At 37.2% G+C, this 20,983-nt stretch overlaps 4 protein-coding genes, 1 non-coding gene and 6 pseudogenes across 11 annotated transcripts; 6 read left to right on the forward strand and 5 right to left on the reverse strand.

Annotated features, from left to right (window-relative positions):
* Window positions 1–387: 387 nt before the first annotated feature.
* On the forward strand, window positions 388–2,170 carry str-263 (Serpentine receptor class r-10; the record flags this gene model as incomplete). The annotated part of the gene is made up of 5 exons (NM_074481.5): window positions 388–655; window positions 1,089–1,167; window positions 1,220–1,496; window positions 1,659–1,965; window positions 2,013–2,170. 5 exons carry the CDS (start codon window positions 388–390, stop codon window positions 2,072–2,074), a joined length of 993 nt encoding a protein of 330 aa, NP_506882.2. The 3' UTR covers window positions 2,075–2,170.
* Window positions 2,139–4,813, reverse strand: B0391.3 (annotated as a pseudogene). The gene is made up of 5 exons: window positions 4,505–4,813; window positions 3,056–3,134; window positions 2,876–3,010; window positions 2,692–2,833; window positions 2,139–2,537 (listed from the first exon to the last, which is right to left on the reverse strand). Coding segments are annotated over exons 1-5 (1,064 nt in total).
* Window positions 2,250–2,308, forward strand: B0391.13. The gene has a single exon (NR_070045.1). It is a non-coding gene; the product is annotated as an Unclassified non-coding RNA B0391.13 (non-coding RNA).
* A 568-nt stretch (window positions 4,814–5,381) lies between the features above and the next one.
* On the reverse strand, window positions 5,382–6,597 carry B0391.1 (annotated as a pseudogene). Its single transcript has 6 exons — window positions 6,347–6,597; window positions 6,083–6,296; window positions 5,908–6,040; window positions 5,622–5,759; window positions 5,511–5,579; window positions 5,382–5,429 (listed from the first exon to the last, which is right to left on the reverse strand). Coding segments are annotated over exons 1-6 (853 nt in total).
* Window positions 6,598–7,223: 626 nt separating this feature from the next.
* Window positions 7,224–8,434, reverse strand: C55A1.13 (annotated as a pseudogene). The gene is made up of 5 exons: window positions 8,252–8,434; window positions 7,859–8,202; window positions 7,683–7,815; window positions 7,499–7,636; window positions 7,224–7,424 (listed from the first exon to the last, which is right to left on the reverse strand). Coding segments are annotated over exons 1-5 (999 nt in total).
* A 585-nt stretch (window positions 8,435–9,019) lies between these two features.
* Window positions 9,020–10,279, forward strand: C55A1.1 (Seven TM Receptor; the record flags this gene model as incomplete). Its single annotated transcript, NM_001356766.1, has 6 exons — window positions 9,020–9,100; window positions 9,144–9,231; window positions 9,283–9,496; window positions 9,543–9,675; window positions 9,725–9,862; window positions 10,124–10,279. 6 exons carry the CDS (start codon window positions 9,020–9,022, stop codon window positions 10,277–10,279), a joined length of 810 nt encoding a protein of 269 aa, NP_001343575.1.
* A 1,277-nt stretch (window positions 10,280–11,556) lies between these two features.
* Window positions 11,557–12,717, forward strand: srg-35 (annotated as a pseudogene). Its single transcript has 6 exons — window positions 11,557–11,709; window positions 11,751–11,950; window positions 11,977–12,121; window positions 12,167–12,273; window positions 12,317–12,548; window positions 12,598–12,717. Coding segments are annotated over exons 1-6 (957 nt in total).
* A 345-nt stretch (window positions 12,718–13,062) lies between these two features.
* On the forward strand, window positions 13,063–13,425 carry C55A1.11 (Shootin-1; the record flags this gene model as incomplete). The annotated part of the gene is made up of 1 exon (NM_074485.2): window positions 13,063–13,425. The coding sequence occupies one exon, from the start codon at window positions 13,063–13,065 to the stop codon at window positions 13,423–13,425; it is 363 nt and encodes a 120-aa protein (NP_506886.2).
* A 228-nt stretch (window positions 13,426–13,653) lies between these two features.
* C55A1.9 lies at window positions 13,654–14,528 on the forward strand (annotated as a pseudogene). Its single transcript has 3 exons — window positions 13,654–13,769; window positions 13,858–14,431; window positions 14,481–14,528. Coding segments are annotated over exons 1-3 (738 nt in total).
* Window positions 14,529–15,326: 798 nt separating this feature from the next.
* str-248 (Seven TM Receptor) lies at window positions 15,327–16,845 on the reverse strand (the record flags this gene model as incomplete). The annotated part of the gene is made up of 4 exons (NM_074487.2): window positions 15,327–15,430; window positions 15,475–15,781; window positions 15,829–16,102; window positions 16,448–16,845. The coding sequence occupies 4 exons, from the start codon at window positions 16,843–16,845 to the stop codon at window positions 15,327–15,329; spliced, it is 1,083 nt and encodes a 360-aa protein (NP_506888.2).
* A 560-nt stretch (window positions 16,846–17,405) lies between these two features.
* On the reverse strand, window positions 17,406–18,711 carry srz-49 (annotated as a pseudogene). Its single transcript has 5 exons — window positions 18,538–18,711; window positions 18,375–18,484; window positions 18,043–18,327; window positions 17,838–17,999; window positions 17,406–17,660 (listed from the first exon to the last, which is right to left on the reverse strand). Coding segments are annotated over exons 1-5 (986 nt in total).
* Between the last annotated feature and the right edge of the window lie 2,272 nt (window positions 18,712–20,983).

Raw genomic sequence — 20,983 nt, forward strand, 5'->3', positions numbered from 1 at the left:
CCTAATTACATTTAAAAATGAGAAGGATCATTATAAATTTGGTGTTTTGGGTCATTTCGAGTCTGAATCAAATATTCGGTACCGTTACAAAACAGTGATCAAAATGGTAGACACTTTGTGTTACTCTTCGATCACTTCCAATTTCCTGTCCACCAAAAATGCTTTCTGTGTGTTCTTCGGAATCCGTCCCTGCATTTTTTGCTGGAAAAATCTATATTGACTCAAAACTATTGAATCCTAACAGAAATTTCCAAATAATATTCTCAAATAACACGCAGCTACAAAACATGTGATATTTTTTGGTAGACAGGAAATCATTTCGTAGCCATCTGACAGATACAAATGTTGTCGATCTAGAGTCGTTAACAAAACAGAAAAAAGCGTTCCATGCCGGCACGTGTGATTTTTCAGCGATTTTTGGCCTCCTTAGGATTGCTGAACAACGCCATCCTTATTATTTTAATTTGGAAAAAATCGCCAAAGAAATTAGGGAACTACAAAATTCTCATGATATACATTGCAGTTTTTGAGATTCTTTATTCTTTACTGGACTTATTGACCACTCCAGAATGTTTTAGTAAAGATTCTGTGTTCTTGATTATTATCAATTTGAATTCTACTTTTGTTCCCGAATTTGTCGCTACTTGTGCAACTGGTAGGTTCATATACAATAATGTTTTCAGGACGTTTTTATTTTCAGCCGATGGGTGCACAAATATGAATTTATTTAAAAAGCTAATAAACGTTTTACAAACATTGGAGGATAATAATTAATAAAGGATAATAAAATCAGTTCCGTCCGCTGCGACACTGACAATAGGGAAAAATTGAGATTTTAGCTGAAAATAGGAATATTCTAAAATTTTGAACCATCATAACTCTTTAACAATAATTTCAGAATGTCTCATTACGAAATTAGGTAGTTTTGGGTCATTTGGGTCTAAAAAAGCAAAGCTCAGATTTTGCTACTCCACTTTTAAAATGTCTAATTTTCAATGAAAAAATGTCATATTTCCATTTTTTTAAAGTTTTCTTCACACGATCCAGATATTTCTCACTAAAAACTCCTAAAAATATCCTATTTTCAGTTGCATATTGCTCTTTATTCGGTATGTCGTTGGCAATTTTCGCAATCCATTTTGTCTACAGACATCTAGTTGTGGAAAAGTAGGAATTTCTTCTTGCACTTTTTCATTCTCAAAATTTTGTAAAATTTTAGAAGTCCTTTAATTTTTCAAAACCACGTGAGAAAGATACTATTATTGATATTATTTACAATACTAATTGGATGCTCTTGGACAACTTCAACTGCATATTTATGTGGTTCGAACATTTATGCAGATGAATATTTGACACGTCAATATTTGCCACTCAAAAATTTGAATCTACCTGATATCAAATATATAGGCTCTTTTTTTCGTTTTCCTGATGAAAATGGAGGATTTCATTATAATTGGAATTCATTTATTGCTCTGTCATTTATGTTAATACTCATTGTAAGTTGGTTTATGCCTAGATTCAGGCTTAGGCCTAAGCTTAGGATTAAGCTTAGGCTTAGGTTTAGACTTAAGTTTAGGCTTAGGCTTAGGTTAAGCCTTAGGCTCAGGCTTAGGCTTAGGCTTGGGCTAAGGATCAAGCTCTCATGTTACTTCATTTAGAATCTCAGTTTCTTGACGGTATTCTACTGTGGCTACCGTATCTACAAAACAATTAACACCCTGTCATCAATCTCTTCTTCTGCCGAATCGTCACTCAACTCCCAGCTGTTTTGGGCTTTAGTATTCCAGACAATAATTCCAGTAATCCTGATGCATATTCCTGCCTGCGCTGCATTTTCTTTCTCAATTTTTGACTATTCCTTCGAGTTGCTTGGAGAAATACCTACAGTGACTATTTTATTGTATCCGGTTTTGGATCCACTCCCCAACTTTTGTATTATTAAAAACTACAGGCAGGCAATTTTGGGTAGGTGCGAACAACTTTTGACTTGCCAATAAAAAAACGCTTTTCAGGATTTTTCCGATGCTTCAAACCGCGAGCCGGTTCGGTACAACCACATACTCGGACAGTTTAAATCCTCCTGCTTGTGGTACAATTTATTGAACCTGACGGATAGGAAGAATAACATTATACGTAAACTAGAAAGTTACGAATATATTTTTGTTAGAACTAGCCGTGATTTGATTCTTCTTGCGACACCTCATTAGATCAATCAAACCGTTTCTATAGCTCTTAATCATCAAAATGGTTGGAAGTGGGTCAATTGCTGGGTAGATTGCAATGGTGTAGGAAATAAACGAAAATTTCACATCATAACCCAGATTAAGAATAGGAAAAAGAATAGGAATTGAAAACACAATACCAGCAGGCAAATACATTAAGAAAGAAGGAATCACGGATTGAATGATTAGAGAGTAGAAAAGTTGAACTTGCATAGTCTTGGTTGCCTGTGACTGTGCGGATACATTTCCAAGTTGCTGTGATATATACTGATAGCATTTGATTCCAAAATAAACAACCGCAACAAATGAAGAACCCTGAAGAAAATTTTTCCTAGACTTAGGCTTAGGCTTAGGCTTAAACTAGTCTTAGACTTAGGCTTAGGCTTAGGCTTAAGCTTAAACGTAGGCTTAGGCTTAGACTTAAGCTAAAGCTTAGGCTTGGGCATTCAAAGCCATGAAAAGCACTTACGACAATCAGAAACATTATGGCAACACCCATAAAGGACATGGCATCGGGATAGGAAACCCTGTCCTCATCAACAGGCCAGAAATAATACGCAACGTAAGCGCATTCTTCGATTTTTAAGCCAAACTCTTCTTGAAAATGTTTCCTAATTGTAAAATAAAAATTAATTAAAACTCAAATTAATCACCTCAAAAATGCAGTTTTTGTTGAAGATTCGCCCATAATCAACCAACAGAACAACCCCCAAACTATTCCAGTAAATATTGGAGCAATGAAAAGGATACTCTGCTTTGTTCCAGAAATGTATTTCAGCTTGAAATCTCTTTAAAGCCAACAATTTATTCTGAGCCAACTCCATAAAGCTTACGTGTTAACTGCACCATATCGGTAAATGAAATGACTCGCGAAAATCGACATTGCAGACCCGTAGAATGAACAGTAAGTCACTGTAAAAGTGAGATTTTAGCTAAAATCTGCATCAGTAGCCTTTTCTGAGATTTAATTGCACAAAAACAAGACCACAGATTATTTAATAGAAAAAGCGCGGAAATAGTCTTACTAACATATGAATATATTAGGTTGAACCGGAAGTCTTTGTGACTGGGTTTGTTTCTCCACCGCTCGCCGCAGTTGCACTTTGGTGTTCCTATGTTGCTAGGGTATAACAACGAGTAAAGGAACTTCATTTTAAAAAACACCCCAATTCCTTCCCTCTGACCTGAGTTTAGTTAGCCAACGATGTATGTAAATAGTGCCATCCATATCCGACATAGTCTGCTGTACTTCTACCTCTTTCATACCACCATGAAGGATTTAGATAGTCTCCTTGAGAATGTTTATCATACACATGCCCATCACTATAATATCATGCACAATTGGTTCCACCGCTTCGACAAGGACGACTTTTCTCTCGAAGACTATAAGACCCCATTAATTGGATTTGGATGCATTGAAAAAAGCCGTGGCAACGGATCCTTTTCAAACCACCCGTGAGCTGTCAACCGCACTTGGGTCTCGTCAAACCAACATCGTACAGGGCTTGGAAGCTCCCGGAATAAAAAAAATTAGGGGTGGATTCATACCTCACACCTTGACACAAGCCAACCTAGATTTTTGAGTGGATGGTTCCCTTTCCCTCCTCATTCTCCACAAGGGCGATTGATGGTTGGACCCACTCATCACTGGAGACGAGAAGTGGGCCCTCTACAATAACAACCACAGGCCTGCCCATTGGATTGGAGAAAGAGAGACCCCACAGGATGCCGCCAAACCCGACTTTCACCCCAAAAAAGGCATGCTCACAGTGTGGTGGGCAGTGTACGGACCCATCTGCTGGGAACTGCTACCTGATAGCAAAATAATTACTGGGGGCCTCTACATTGTCTAACCACGGAACCTGAAGAAAGTCTTCAATCGTTCACCTCTGATGGACAAGCAACTCTATTTTCAACAAAACAACGTTTGTCTCTACGGCTTGAAACAAGTATTGCAAGAACTGGTCAAGCGTGGATGGATGGTTCTCCGTTACCCACCGTATTCTCCAGACATTGCCCCATCTGAAAACTGGTAGATTTCAGATGTGACTCGTAACCTCTGGGAAAGAACCTTCAATTCCCATGGAAGTGTCGAATTGGCACTCAAGCATTATTTGGACTCGCGCCCGGAAGGGTTCTTTAAGCAGGGCATTCATAAGTTGCGCACACGTTGTCAGTATATTGTTGATAATGATAGCAAATAAAATTTATCCTGTCGTTTCTCATGCTTCGAGAAATAAATGTTTGAAAAAGTCACAAAGACTTCCGGTTCAACCTAATACATGTTGCCTCGTGTCCAAAAGTGGAAATGCTCAAATCTTGAAACAGGTAGCATGACGAATTATATGTTCGGACAGTCTGAAAACTTCCTCATAATTCTTACACGATTCCGAAAAACCTACTGGCTCAACAAAAATATCTAAGGAAGTGTAAACTAGCTCAAAGAGGCATGTGTACAACATGAGCCACTTGTACGTTCCAAGTTGTGGCGGCGACTTGGTGAGAATCAGGAACATCAATAGGAGATATGTGAGTACGGAAAAAATTGAGCATGCCTGCTGAAATGAAGGTTCATAGTGTTCGGATAGCATGAAGACTCGTCAATTGAGTGCCAGACTGAGGGCGTGCTCACGTCGCTGTATAGGAAATCCATAGAGCCCGTTAGTATAATCCCAAAAGATAATGGGCATCAATGAAACGGTGAAAACAAATGCGACGTTTACGGGCGAATTATCTAGTATCACCTTATTAAGTAAGACCTTAATAAAGTAGTTACTGAATCTGTAAGGGTGCCGCCAAATTTTTTTTAGAATTTTCGGTTTTTTTCTGGTTGTTTTTTTCAGCAACCCTAAAAAATCGATAAACCGAAAAGTTGGAAAACCGAAAAACAAAAGTTGTAATGGTAGAAACATTTATAGGTTTTTTTTTTATTTTCGCAGTTGTTCGCAATTTCCAACAAACTTGCAAAACCACAGTTTGCCGAAAATGTTCAAATAAAAAAAAACAGCCGTGTGAAAACAATTAAGCACACTAGTTAAAAGCAAGTTTCTCTTGCATTTGTTGTAATTGTGTGAACAGCTTCAACGGTTTCAGGTTCTCGTCGCCGACAGCATTTGAAAGAAGGAAGAAAAAACTCTAAAAACAACATGTTTTTTTTTAAACTTTTACATGATATTTAATACCAATGATTGCTGATCGATAGCTCTTGACAATAAACATTGTTGGAAGTGGATCCAGAACAGGGAATAATGCAATCGTCGAGGCGACTGATATCGGATTTTACACAACTTTCAAGAGGCATAGCGTGTAAAGAATGCAAAATGGAATGTGCATCAGGATGAGTGGGACCAGAGCCTGGAAATTTGATCGGAGGTGCTTGTGAGATCTTCCAGGTACCTGGAGAACTAAAGCAGCAAACAACTGCTGCTGTAACCTTTTCACCTTGTTTGATTTTGTTGTGGCGATTTGAGAGATTTTTGATATGTAAGAGTAACACTGGATACCGAAATATACGATAAGGATAAAGGATATTGTCTGGAAAATATTATGGATAGTGAAAAAAGAGCAAGGATGAACTAAAATTTGTACGAATTTAGAGACATTGAAGAATGCTTTTTTTTTAACTTGCGCTTCCTGATCCTATTAAGTCTCAGACTTCACGTAATCCGACTCTCCCACATACCGTAAGCACGCACAAGACAGATGCAGCTGCAAGAGATTTGTGAATCAACGATCCGTCAACTGGTGAGTAAAATAAGGGCCCTGTGTAGGAAAACTCGTCCAACGACAAATTCTTCTCATTACGCATGAATTCTCTGAAATACTTGTTACATGCAAATTTTAATGCTAGGCATTACCCAGCAAGAACATCCATTTCTGGAGAATTGGGATACAGAAAATAAGTACCCAGTGCATAGGCTACTCCGTAGGCAAAGGGCAATGCAAACCAGGTCACGATTTCGAAGTTTTTGAATTTTTTGAGAATCTTGTTTCCGGTTGCGACGAAGGATCGGTAGGCAAAGACAATGACAAACATTCCCATGGAAAATCCAAAGAATCCGCAGTACGTGCCTGAAATTTGTTAGTTTTGGTGGTGATCAAATCTCAAAGCAAGAACTTACAGTTAAAGATCATTGAAACGTTTTTCCCGAAAAATCGATCTTTATGAGGAACAACTACTATAAATGATGGCCCAATGTTAAATATTGTCTGGAAAATTAGAAAATTCAAATAGTGAAACTCCTATCAGCAAGTACTTATAGTTGCCCATTTGGGGTGGAGATCGGAGAATGATAAGAAGGATCAAAATGGAGTTGAAGAAAATTGAAGTGGGTGCCGTATAGTACGGCAGAGCATTCTGAATGGCGTCCATTGTGAAGAATGTGAAGATTTCCGTCTGATTTTATAAGATCTCAAGTCTCAAGTGTTTTTGCAGACATATGGCAGACAGGAAAACAATAACAAAAAAGTCTCATACAGCTCCGTGACGGTGATCACAAATTACTGTTTAACGATTAATTTATAGCTATTGTCTATTGTCATAACAAAAACTGTCTGATAAAAATGCTATTTCAGTTTAAGTCAGAAGAAAATCTATATAATTTCATAAAGATCCTTCAAACTTAGTTAGGTTAGTACTCAAATTATCAGCAGAAGAACACTTTGAACAAGAAAAAAGCCGATCTGAGAATTTTCAATAAATTTTTTCTCTACTTTGGAGGCCCGTCAACTATTTATGACTTTTAAGGTTTTTAGAGATAAACATTTTATTTTCTGAAACAAAAACCTGATCGAGTTGGGTGAAATTGATAAATGGGTAATATAAAGAAACGAGTCGAGAAGAGCCTCACAATGAAGTCATGGCTTGCGTGCCCAGTAAGTAAATATTTCGTGATTCAAATTTTTGTCGTCATTGTATTCCCACTATCCACGTTCTCGGGACGCCTTCGTCGACAACAATTGAGCAACGGCATTATAAATTCTGAAATTATCAACTGATTAACTCACTGATAAATATAAACTCAAATCAATTATCGCTGATCGATAGCTTTTGACAATCATAATGGTGGGAAGTGGATCCAGAACAGGAAATAATGCGATAGTTGTTGCAACTGAGAATTGATTGAACTTGATGTTCAGTGCGGAACAGGTGTATAAAATACATACAGGTATATGCATTAGGACAAGTGGAACCACGGCCTGAAACGGGAAAAGAAAATACGTCCCGAATCAAAGAGGCCGTGAAACTTTTAAGATCCAAAAGAAAAACTCACTTGAAGCACAAGTGCGATGAACAGTTGATGCTGTAGTTTCTTTATTTTGGCTGACCTCTCATTAGTGATCTTCGTGATTTGAGAGATGTGACTGTAACACTGAACGCCGAAGAAAATAATCAAAAACAGGGAGATTGTCTGAAAATCTTTCAGGAATACATATAATCAGTTACGAGCTACTCACAGTTAGTACAACTAGCAGCATAGCTACCCCAATTGTGCTGTATCGAATTGAATTGTCAATTTGCGAATAGAACAAAGGCCCTGTATAGGTATACTCGTCAATAGTCATATTCATTTCTTCGAGTACAGATTTTCTGAAATTCTGGTTTTATTTAAGATGCACTATTCTTAACTCACTCCACAATTGCAGTCATCTCTGGAAAGTTGGGATACAAATAATAAGTCATTATTCCATATGCAAGTCCATAAAGAAGTGGCAAGAGAAACCAGGAGACAATTTTAATTCCTTTGAACTGTTTAAGGACTTGGTTTCCAGTAGCAACAAATGCACGGTAGGCAAAGATAATGACAAACATTCCCATAGAGAAGCCGAAGAATCCACAGTAAGAACCTGAATGTGTGTTGAATCTGTTGGTTTTCGAGTGCTACCTACAGTTGAAGAACATTGAAACCTCTCTTCCGAAGAATCGATTTTTATATGGAACAACCACTACAAACGATGGACCAATGTTTAGCACAGTCTGGAAAGAACTCAACAATCAACTGTCACTCTCAGCTCAGCTAGCATACCGTCTGTGTAACCATATCAAACACTCCATAGGACATTTCAAATATGCAAGCTCCTATCAAAAGATACTTGTAGTTTCCCATCTGGGGTGGAGATCGAAATATAATCAGTAGAATTAGGATGGAATTGAAAAAGATCGAGGTGGGAGCCGTGTACAGAAGAAGGGACTTCTGAATAGATCCCATTGAAGCTTGAGCGAATTACTTTGAGAAAGGTTTTGTTAAGTTTTATTATCGATATAAGCTATCGCAATGCCTTATGAACGTTCAACCTGCCACTACGTAGGTCGTACCCAGACTTGTTGTGCTCCTCAGTAACTATAGTGCCCCTGGGATAGCAAAACTTTATGAAGGAAAATAAAAGTTGAGTAGGTAAAAAACATAATATCAAAACATCATCTAGAGTCTCGAGCCATTTCTCATGATAACCGAAATACGTATAGAGCAAGGAATGTAAACCGTTCATCACGAGATCAAAGCTTCGAAAATCGTAATTCAGAACTCAATCTCCACTGGGACGTTGCTTAAGCTCCTTGTGACAGTCTAGACAACTTGTACGATTTCTTGTTATTTCTGCGTCATATGATTGTTATAGAATCAGGAGTTTTTCAGACATAACTATTATTTTGGTTTTACATCAAAACACTGAAAATACTCGGCAACTACTCAAAAAATGCTCTTTTCCCAAAATTGCTCTCCTATATTTCTGCTCCATTCTCCATACTAGCAAACTTCATTCTCATTTTACTGATTACCTTCAAGTCCCCACCAGAAATGGGTAACTATAAGCATTTGCTGATAGGAGTTTCAGTTTTTGAGATGTCCTATGCAGTGCTGGATATTGTTTCAGAGACTGTAGGGGTTCGTTGATTGACTTGGAAATTGCGAAAATTTTCAGACGGTACTATCGATTAAAGAATCATTTGTGGTAGTTGTTCCGTATAAGGATCGATTCTTCGGAAGAAATACTGCAATGGTTCTTAACTGTAAGAATATCTTCCAGAGTAAAAAACGTACATTATGTAGCTAAGATTTAGGCATCTACTATGCATTTTTCGGCTTCTCCATGGGCATGTTTGTTATCATCTTTGCCTACCGATCATTTGTATCCACAGGAAACACAATTCTCAAAAAATTTAAAGGATTAAAAATGCTCACCTGGTTTGCATTTCCCATATTCTACGCACTTGTATGGCTTTTAGTGGCATGGATACCGCTTGCTCCGTTTCCAGAGATGGACAACGTCGTGCGGTGAGAACAACATGTTTAATATGTACTTCATAGTTTTTAACTGCAGAGACTTTTTGTTTGATGCGGTGAATATGACGGTGGACGAGGTCGCTTATACTGGACCACTGTTCTATTCAACAATTGATAATTCATTACGATTTTCTGCAATTTTACCAGCTGCTCTGCAATGGGTACTAACGGTCAGATAAATCAATTGGTTTTCTTTTTCGAAAATCAGAGTAACTTCAGGCCTCCTCTCTTTTTCTGGTAATCTTTTTTGGAGTACGTTGTTATTTATACATTGGGAAATTGGTGGATCTCACGGATCTTCGATCAATACGGTTGAGACATCTTCAAAAGCAACTGTTCGTCGCCTTGGTGTTTCAGGTAACTCACTGCGCGGGTTTTGGATGAAAGGGCAATTTGTTACTCAAGCTTTATGTTCTGCGGATCTGGGAGTAAGGCACACTGTCTGATGGTGAATCCACTGGGCTGTAGTTTAAGCCACTTCCGAACAGGGGGCTGTTGCCGATAACCCAGTAGTAGATCCAGGGGGGGGGGGGGGGGGGGGGGGCAGGATTTGAAATGAAATATCTTGATTGCTAGGGGCCCAAAAAACCGTTCAGTGACACACCAAACATCTTTCAGGCAACCGTTCCACTCATTCTAATGCATATCCCAGTCACTGTGCTATACACATGCTGCGTGTTCAACATTGTGTTCGATACGTTCTCAGTTGCCACGACAATTGCATTATTTCCAGCGATCGACCCGCTTCCAACAATTTTCATTGTCAAAAGCTAACGATCAGCAATATTCGGTATTGTAAAAAAATGGAAATTGAAAGCATGACATTGTAAATATTTCAGAATATCTTTGGCCATTCTGTCTTCTAACATATGTATGCAGTTGTGCTAATAAAACCAAATCATCTATATACATACATACATATTCTTAACGGCAGTAACCACACTATGTAGAATTCCAAACTTTCATGTTATTGAACATCACGTTTGGGTTTTCTGTTGGTGACGAAAATCAAAAAACCGAAACGAAATTGTAATGTCGTTAGCACTTGTTCTAATTCTCTTTGATTGTTTATTAAAAATAAAGTTTAGTTGAACGTTATTTTCCGGCCAACTCATTATTATGTCTTGGAGAATAGGATAAAACTTGGGCAGATATTGGTCAAACTTCGATACTTACCAGCGACTTGTAGCACAGCATTCTAAGCCCGTTCTAGTTTCCGCTTATTGATCAAGGTTCGCCTGCTAGGAAGCAGATTCTGAATCTGTGCCAAAATTTTCCCAAGGGTACATACCATTCTGCTGCACAAGGGGCCTCTTCACTTCTTCTCCATCGGTCTGAAGCACCCCGACTCCACCTACCCATTTAGCACTCAACTAATAAGTCATTCAAAACTCCATTTTAACGAGTCTTCGCTCTCTTCATTCATATTTTTTTCTTCTATCAGTGTGTGTGTATGTCTCGACTCTGCTCGCTAAGCTTGCTTCAAATAAACTTTGTTCTAGAGCTGAATAACTTTTATTTCTCTCATTTGCTATTTTGCGACTAATTAGAAAACTATTGATATATTTTGAGAAGCCCACATGAATTAACAATAGATTACTCAAATCTGGAAAATATTTTTTAAATCACTCCAAATTTGCCCCTCATTCAGAATATCTATGTGGACAAATTCTCAAAAATTTCCCAGATTTTATATTTCAGCTTGAATTGTGATTGCATTTGTGCGACAAAGGAATTTTCAAACGCCGATTTTTTGAGACGCCATGTGTCGATTTACGAAATTTTCAAGTTTTCAAGTGCTGAAATATAAAATTAGGGAAAATTGTTTGAATTTTTTTCACATAGATTTTCGGAATCAGGAGCCTATTTACAGTCATTTAAAAATAGATCCCAGATATTGGTACTCCATTTTTATTTCAGGTATATCACTGATGTTTTATATTGACGTCGAAATACTGATTGTATTGAATATTTATTCGAGTGAACACATTACAAAACTATAAAACCTTAAAAACGATTCACCTACTTAGTTCTTCTGATTCTGCGGAAAAATGGATCTCACGAACAATTGGAAGTTCATACGACCCGTAACCTTTCACACTGTCTTATGGACCACCTATACATGGGTTACTGTAGCTGTGGCAAAGAATCTCAACTCACTGAGCAGCGCTTTCTACAGACTTTTCATTGTGGGGTACTTCATGGTAAGCAGTTGTTTAAAATAAAGCACAACTAAAGTCTTCAGAACCTTGCCACGTATTCCAACTCGTTCCTCACTCTTCGAATACCGCAGATAACATGCATCAATGGCTCTCAGGCACAGTTTTTTCTTTCTCGTAATAGAGCCACGGCGGACACTTTTCTATCGACTAGTATTATTCATGCATTATCACTTCATTTTGCTTATACTCAGTACATTTATGGAATGCTCGTATGTTTGAACAGGTTCACATTGGTCAACCGCACAATAGTGAAAAAATTTGGAGAAAATACCTCTGGGCAATTGCAAGTGCAATGTTTGGGATTCCAGTTGTTTTTACTTCATGGATTGCGGTAAATGATTCATTTTTCATTTACAATAAGCCCACTGACAGTTTCCTTATTGCTTCTACTCTGGTAAATGATGCATAGGTGTGTATGTAGATAAATTCAGTTTTATAGGGTAGGAGAATAATATGGGGATGTCTTGCAGCAACAATAACGATCATAACCTTCCTGAATGCATTTTTAAACATTTGGTCGTATCGGATAGTGAAAAATATGAAAAGGTATTAACTAGAGGTCACATTTTTTATTCATAATCTCTTCCAGAAATAAAGTGAAAATCCCCGAAAGCCAACTAATGAAAATGTCCATTTTGATATTCATCATCGACGCGTTCACAGCAGCGATATCACTTTCAAATGTGACAATCATGACCTGGACCCCTATTGCCGAAATTGATAAAGAGTCCTGGGCATACATTGCTTACGAGTTGACTCCACTTGGTAGTGACATTCTAACATTTTCACCTCCAACTCTATTGTTGATGTATAGCCGAACGGTAAGAACTTTGGTTGATGTGGTTTGAATTTGAAAATAAAGTTTTTTAGACTCGTTATTACTCATTGGAAATGATGCTTTGTATGAAAAGCTACCTAAAACATCCAATGATCGCAAAGACCAAAAGTTTGGCTATTGTTGAGCCATTTCATCCTGAGAGTATTTACTAGTTAACACCTGTTCACTTTGTTAATTATTTTAATCCAATAAAAACTTGAAATTCGTGAGTGTTTTTGTTCAATGAATAATTTTTAAATTCATCATTGGAACGTTTTTTTCGTTATTTCAGTCATTCATCTCTTTGCATTTTTCTCTAGTTTTTGTAACAGGAAAATTATATTTCAAACAACCAAGCTGGTCAGTTAAGTTTCTACTTTTCAACGTGACCGTGCCTCCTAAAATCAACTAATGAACCAACCTCTTGGGACTCTACGTGAGCACATCTTTCCATTATGACTGGGCTCCCATATTGATTTTTCTTCTTTTTTTGCCAGATATCTAATAATTTATTTCAGATGTCTTTGAGAAAATCGATGCAGGAGCTGATGAAAGAGGCTGATGAGATTATCCATAAGCAGAATGTTATGGATGGTGTGGCAAATGGTAGCGATCCGGAACCTTCTTGTTCTTCTCTAGCAAAGTGGAGACTGCCACCAATTCCTAGTCCTCCAGCTAAGCAAGCATCGCTCTCGAAATTGACAAGCCTTTCAAGAACACACATGGACCATTCTCCAGTTAAAGAAGAGATCAAGTCAACAAAAGGATCCGAATACTTGAATCCTGAACCACCCGCAAATTTCCAAAAGCAACTTCCATCTGCGAAAATTCAAAAGGAAGAGGAGAAGCTGCCGAAGCTAAAAGATTCCGGACTTCAATAAAGAAGACAGACTAAGTTCTATTCTAGCTATTATAAACTCAGTATTCGGGTAAGTATAATTAACGGTAGAAATTGTGGAAGCATTGGTCTTAACGTCGATTGTGTGGCAAGATAGGATTGGGTCAATCAAATAGTTAATCGTGCTCTCCGTACCTGAAAGACGTGCTATCGGTATATCGCTTTATTTTAATTTCAGCTCTTTACATTCTACAACAGCCCCTTTAGTGATATGCATACCTACTCTATTTTTATTCTACCCTTCCCTATACCCTTTCCATGCTCACTCCCATCTCCTATGGCAACAAAACCAACGAAGACTAACGAAGGAATCCTATGGGACTTCAGGTGCTCCCTTTTCTAACTTTCATTCTTTCACTCTTTTTTTGTTGAAAATTACATTTTCCTCTCTTTTTCTAACAATCTAATTTTTCAGACCAACCTAGATGTTTATTAGAGGATCAATCGTATACGAGCCTTTAAATCCTCTTCCTAACTATATTCCACCTCGAGCGTCACCACCATCGCCGCCAAAAATGAATGGGAAATATAGCCTTCCACCTCTCACAATGTCACCTCTCGTGGAGCCAAGTGTCACTGGTAGCTTTGACCACGGAACTACTGGATTGAAAAAAAGCGCGTCAATTGATGGAATTTTCAAGCGAAAACCTGTTGACCCAGCCGAATATTTTGCCCAATTCAAAGTGCCCAGCTATCTCAAGACATATGAACCCCCAGTTCCCTTGTTCACAATTGTTCGCCGTTCCGAGTCTCTAAATGCGCGAAGAACAGAATCTCGGAGAAACGAGGATATCCCGAAGCTCGCAAATAACTTATGGAGTAACGATACAGCGGATGACGTTGTTTATAGAATCCTAACAGGCGGAGGTTGGGGTCGCGATGAGCTGCCTCCACCGGCTCCGAGGGTTCAACGACCGAAGAATGGACAGAATCGTCACCTGTGGCACAAAGAGGAGTCTTCTCAAGGAGTGATCAGAGGAGTTCGGAAGGTTGGTTAGATGGTGATGCCTAAATGTGAAAAGTTTCCAATGTTTTCAGTTCGCCGAGCCTATGGGCTATGATCATCAGTCACGTCGTTTGGATTGAAGAATCACCACGTTACAATATTCACCATACACCTCTTTATCATTACTCTTTCCTCTCTTAGATTCTATTAACCTTTCGAACATTAAAAAAAAACTATGTAGTGATACCAAAATTAATAAATTTTACTCCAATTATCGGGATTCAAAATATCACAAATAACTGTAAACGGTAGTAATATCTTTTGTCGGAGGTGGCAAATCATTCTACTCAGCAATAGTTTCGTTTTCTTCCACTTGTAGTTTTACCAAACTTCGCAGAGATACAAGCATGCTTGACAGAAATGCATGACAGTATCCTGAGTGCTTCTCGGCCCGCGGCCCGCTCATGCCTCACAACACTTAGAGATTTTTGTTGCGATTGAGCCCCAACACATTTTGGGTCGACCCACGACCTCAGATCTTGTGTGGTTCGATCCCGAACTCAGACCCATTTTGAGCCGATCCCCGACAACAAAACCATATTCTGTCGACACGTGGCTACTGACTATTGTGTGTTGTCACGCTGTCACCTCTAGATCAACAAAATTTCTTTTTTCTATTTGTGGATTCAGCCACCTCACATGATATTTTCAAATTTTAACAAACGAAAACAATAACTAATTTGAAATGTCTAATGAGTAAGCAATATGATGACGTCTTGATGTCTCATGGGAGGTGGTTCTTGAAATGATTTGGACCATTGATTTTATTTTAAAACTTTAAAGTTTAATGATACAGGAAAATAATGATTGTGTTCAAAAAGTTCAAAACGTTTCCGTTTAAAAGAGACCAAATAAGATTTTTTTTTGAGGAATTTTCATTAGTTTGAAGCAACCACATGATTCCGAAGTTCCATTTGATTTGGGTTGCTTTGATTGTTGCTGGAATTTGGAGACGGTTTTCTTAAAAAGCATCCAAAGAAATCTAAAACTTCCATGTCTTGAAATCAAAAAAATATGTGCTCTCACCCAAGATAGCCTGACGATAACTACGAATAATGAAAAAATTGGGGAGCGGGTCCAAGATTGGGTACAGAAATACTGAAAAAGTCGGGAGCTCGCCGAAGAACAATATTGACTGGCCAAACATGGAGAAGAGGAATCCCAAACTTGCTGGAATGTGCATCAGGATCACTGGGATGAGAGTTTGAAAGACTAGAGCATAGAATAATTGAGATTGGAGAGAATGGTCGACCGACGATCTCATAGCGGCCATGGACTTGATGTTTCTGTAGATAGAGTAGCCACAGTAGAATACTGTGATGAAGCTTAGACCCTGGATGGATTTTTCCTTTAATTTTTAGTTTGTATTTCTCAACTCACAATAAGCACAGTCATTATTCCAATTGGTCCAGCCGCGTCCCAATTAAGATGGTAAACTCCTTTCTCGTCCTGAACTTGAAAGCATGGGCCCAAGTAGTCGATTTCGGCGAGTTGTAGGTTCCTTGGCTTTAAATATTCTTGGGTAAGAATCAGGTCGGCTTGCGGAATTGGGTGGAATAAAATGCACAAGAAACTCCAGACGACCCCGATGCAAAGTGTGAATCCAATTAGACTGATAACTTTTAGAAGATGACGGGTTTTGATGAAGTGACTTCTGAACAAAAATCAAGGTACTAGGTTTAAGGCAAATCATATGACTATCAGAAATGCTAGCTGCAGGTTTTTTCCCTGGTAAATCTGATCTCAGGTAAGTTGAAGGGTTTCAGGAAACAAGATAATTATCAGGGCGTGTATATATATTTTCTACATAGTAGGCTGAATTTAAGTCATACCGGAACTTGCGATATGACCGATTTACCTTTCGCGAACAGGTGGTAAGGTGGAAATTGAACTAGCCACCTTCCGAGTGACAATAGCCACTCGGACCCATTTTTCTTATTTCTGGTACCATTAAATAATTCGCTAAAAATATGAAATGGCATCCATATTCGTCACTCACCCAGTCATAACAAGATATCGATAAACAAAATGGATAGCGAAAATCGCCATGGACATCCCAAAAAGACTGCAGAAAACAACTGAAATTTCAAATTTCAGCAACCGACATTTCACAGGAAACTCACTTAACGCAAATTGCAGCGCAATGTCCGGCAAAACTGCCAACCGTTTCTCAATAGTGATCAAAAACGCTGAGTCTTTACTGAATATTTCAGGGACCGTGGAAAAATCAAGCAGAGAGTATATGATCTCGAAAATCGAAATATACATCATCAAATACTTGTAGTTACCCAACTTTTTTGGGGATTTATACAAAATCAACAGAGCTAGAATGGAATTGTTAAAAAGTCCAAGAAAAGCGCAAGTTCGCTGGAATATTTCACGATAGTTCGAGAACATTCTCTGAGACGTTTTTTTGTGATAATAATGCGAAAATTCTTGTTACAAAAAGGTATATTTCCCCATTTCCGGTGCAGAAAGTATTGTCTAGTAATTATTTACGGGTTCTGTTTGATGGTAGAACTGAAAATTAATTTCCGGGAGAATACTACTGTCTAGAAATATTTTCGTTTGGTCGCAAAATTTGATGCATTCCATTAGAGTCACGAAGTTTCCGTTTCTCTAACTTTCAAGTTTAAACAGCGCAAGTTTGGCCTACCCAGCCGGGTTCTGTTCGGTCCTGACCAGGGTCGGAGGTACATTTTCTTCATCATGCTATTCAATGCATCTGTTTATTCTCTTGTGATAAACTTTATTGGAGTAGATAAAATGGTAGTAATACATTATAAAAAATTTGAGCCACGTTGATTAATCAGTGAAAAAAATTCTTGGAAACGAGTTTTTTTTAGAAAGCTGTCTGTCCAATTGAGATCCTTGGAAACGAGCAACACGTGGTATGCTTTTCAATATGCAAGAACAGAGATGAAGCCGGTTTCTGATAGAATAAGAGGGTTCTAGGTTCAATGTGTTGAGTAAATTGTAGCTGCGCGTGTCAACACTGTAGCACCAGTTTTGAGATTAAACAAAACATTGAACAACTTCGAAAAACTGAATGAGGAAAACAATAGTTTTATGTTTCTCTCGTTGCATGATAAGTATGACACCTGGACGATTAACGGTGTGGTTATGAAGTCTGTCACAATCATCCAATGAAGGAATAAACTGGAATTGAAATCACCACCACAGCTTGCCATAAGGTATGTGAGAACGTGGGTCTGGAACATTCAATTTTCAGTTTCATTCGGCATAGAAATCAAATTTTTTAACCCGATTCTTAAATCTAAGTAGGCTTTCTACAAAAACACTTCATGAAAATTATGAAAGGTTATCGTTTTTTTAGCCTACATAGTTTTGTCTATTAAACAATTGTCCAGAAAAAATATACAACTAACAGATTTGAATGTAAAAACCACCATTGTCTGCAGGAAAATGTATTTTTGAGGATTGGAATGTTGTGCTGATTGCAAATTAACCATTTTTCGAATACTTATGACAATTGGAATATATAAAAATGCAGAGAGAAACACAAGAGCATCATTGATAGAGCAATTAATCTTAATGAAAGTTTTTGTTTTCAGCCCCTCGAGGGATTCATACCCAATTGAAAAAATCAATCCAATATTCGCCTTGATTCATTGCCACAAATTTCCAAGTGGAGAAAATGTCAAAGGAAAGTTCTTTAAAAATATTAAAAAGTACAAATGTTTAATTTTAATGATCCTATGCAGATATTCAAACTTTTTTTCGCTGGATGAGCAAAAGTATATAACAAACCGCTGAACTGCTAGTACAAACATTAACATGGGAAATGCTTGAGTTATGGTGTGAAGCAATTTACATAAGCTATAGCAAAACAATATTGGGAGTTCTATGCCTATCTCTCTGAAATATGAACTCAAATTAATAGCGTGAAATGCTTCCGCGCTTACAAAAAGTATAGTTTGAGGATAAAAAAAAATGAAATACACATTAAAACAAATATAAAATAGTACATTTTTACCATTTGACTAAAGTGTTTGATGATTGGGTAGATGAAAATCTGAAATTATCTGAAGTTTAAAAACATTAATTTTACAATTTTCACCAACTTACCTCTTTATCTTTCTCATGGTTTATTTTATTGGCGTATATATAAAATGGAAGTAAAATGGTATAAATAATCATAGATGCAATAAAAAATAAAATAACTAATAGATTGAACCAAAGATCGATACCTTCAAAATGTCGATCTTCATTGAATTTTTCGGTAATGTCGATATCCAGCATTTGGTCTTTTTTCATTATTCCGGTAGTATTTCTGTTTACTGAGCAAGCTAACAAATTTGAACAAGATTGAACAAGAATCAGAAAAGCTGAGAGGAACTTAGAGGAATTAGAAGAGTCAGACGTTTTTCACGAAACTGCAATTTTGTAACAGCTGCTGCCTGTCTGGCTGAAACACTGAGCATTACGAGACTATTTTATAATAGTGAAAAACACAGTTAGAACAGTTTATTCCTGGGAAAAGTTCGATGTTAAATATGTTGAATGATTTGTAGGCAACACAGTAGCACCAAAAAGTAGCCTAGGGTACTTTTTGTGACATTTTTTTTCAGCAAATATTCTCCCGATTCATGCTTCCATGTATCAAGCGCTTTCCGTGACGATGTAATTTGAAAGCTACGTTTCTTCATTTTTTTGACTGATCGTTTTGTAGATTCCGTTGAATGTGAATGAATAAGGTTTAGACAGTACCATTTACTTTCTCAAGAAGAGAAATTAAGCTCCCTTCCTTTTTTAATAATTTTTTTCAATATCCGTTTCGAATATTGCGATATGCAATACGGAAGAAAACAAATATTTTCGTTTTTGCCACTAATAATTTTGGAAGTGGACCAAAAAAAATTTTGTTGTACAGTTTTTATACTTTAACTTTGTTTTAATTGTTCGTGTTAAAACATAAAAAGATTCGAAACATGCGACATTGCTCTGGATTTCCTTGATATCTCTTTTTTTATTTTTTTTATTTGACAATTTGCCAAAACTTTGACTGAACATTTAAAAAAATCTAAAATTTTTTGAAACTGCTACAACTTTCTAATTTGGCCGTATAAATTCAGAAGTTAGGTCCCATGTACATTCACAGTTTTCACCGGCTTGCCTCTGTATCTGTCTCTCTCTCTCTCGGGGTTTATTTTAGTCGAGACATTCAAAATGTGGTCCTTTTTTGAATTGCACGAGAGTATCAATAACCAGCATTTTGTCTTGTTTCATAATTTTGTAGTATGTATGTTTTCCGACCAAGCTAAAAAATACTAAAAATACAGACAAGTTTGACAAATTTGAACCCCACTGATTAAGCAAAAAAGCTTAGAGGAGCTAGTCGGATTTTTGTTTTCACGGAATCGTGGGTTTGTGAAAATGAAATTTCAAGATCCGTGATTTATGTTTTTTTTTATTATAAAATCTTGAAACACGATTAGATCAGTTTATTTTCAAAAATGCGTTTCAGGTTCAATGTGTTGAGTAACTTGTAGTTGCACGAGTACAAAAATTAAAACATGGAATACTTGAGTAATTGTGTAAAGTAAGATGAATAAACCGAAGCAAAAGAATACTATTACTGGTATGATCACATTTCTGAAAAATTTGAAGTAAATTTTGATGAAAGCCGATGGCACAGTTACAATAAATAAAGTTTCTCGAAAACCGAAAGGATGATACTTGCAAAAACAAATATCAGATAGAATATTTTTACCATTTGACAAAAATGTTTGGTGATTGGATAGATCAAAATCTGAAATTTAGTAGTCTTTTAACGTTATGTAATAATTACCAGGGGTGGTGGTGGGCAAGGGGTGGGCGGCAAACGACTTTGTTCCGGCAACTCGGCAAATCGGCAATTTGTCGAAAATAAAAATTTCCGGCGACTCGGCAAATTGGAAGATTGCAGAAACCGGCAATTTGCCGAATTTGCCGGAAAAAACAAAATCGCCAAAAATGTTCGGCAAATTGTGGTTTTACACATTTTTTCTGGAAATTTCAGAACTTCAATTTTAAACGGCAATATTGTACGCAGAGTGTTCCTACAACCATTTTAAAAATTAAACAAATTTTATGACAATATCTAATGAAAACAGAAAAAGAATTTCAAAAAAAAACACTGATTTAAGGCGTCGCCACGGCCTCTCTTCATTTCAAAAAATAAATCAAATTGACGTGATGAACTTTCTCTGCGTCTCTCATGGGCGAGAGAGTGAGCTTTTTGAGCCGAATTTGTACTGAAAACGGTAAAATAGGCCGGAAACGGCTGATAGTGAACAAAATCTAATAAAAATTTACTAACTGCCTGATCAAACACATAGAAATAATATGAAAAAAGGGCAAAATTGTAAATCACCTATGAATACGCCCACATGTGAAAGTTCAAAATTAGTGATTTTCCAGACAAAACTGATTAAAGCCGGCGATTCGCTGATAAATCTTTAAGTTTTTTATTAATATATTGTCAATTAAGACTAAGTGTATCTATTTTTATGCAAATATCTAGGTTAGTGAT

The sequence above is a fragment of the Caenorhabditis elegans genome, chromosome V (assembly GCF_000002985.6).
Source record: "Caenorhabditis elegans chromosome V".
Classification (NCBI taxonomy): Eukaryota; Metazoa; Nematoda; class Chromadorea; order Rhabditida; family Rhabditidae; genus Caenorhabditis; species Caenorhabditis elegans.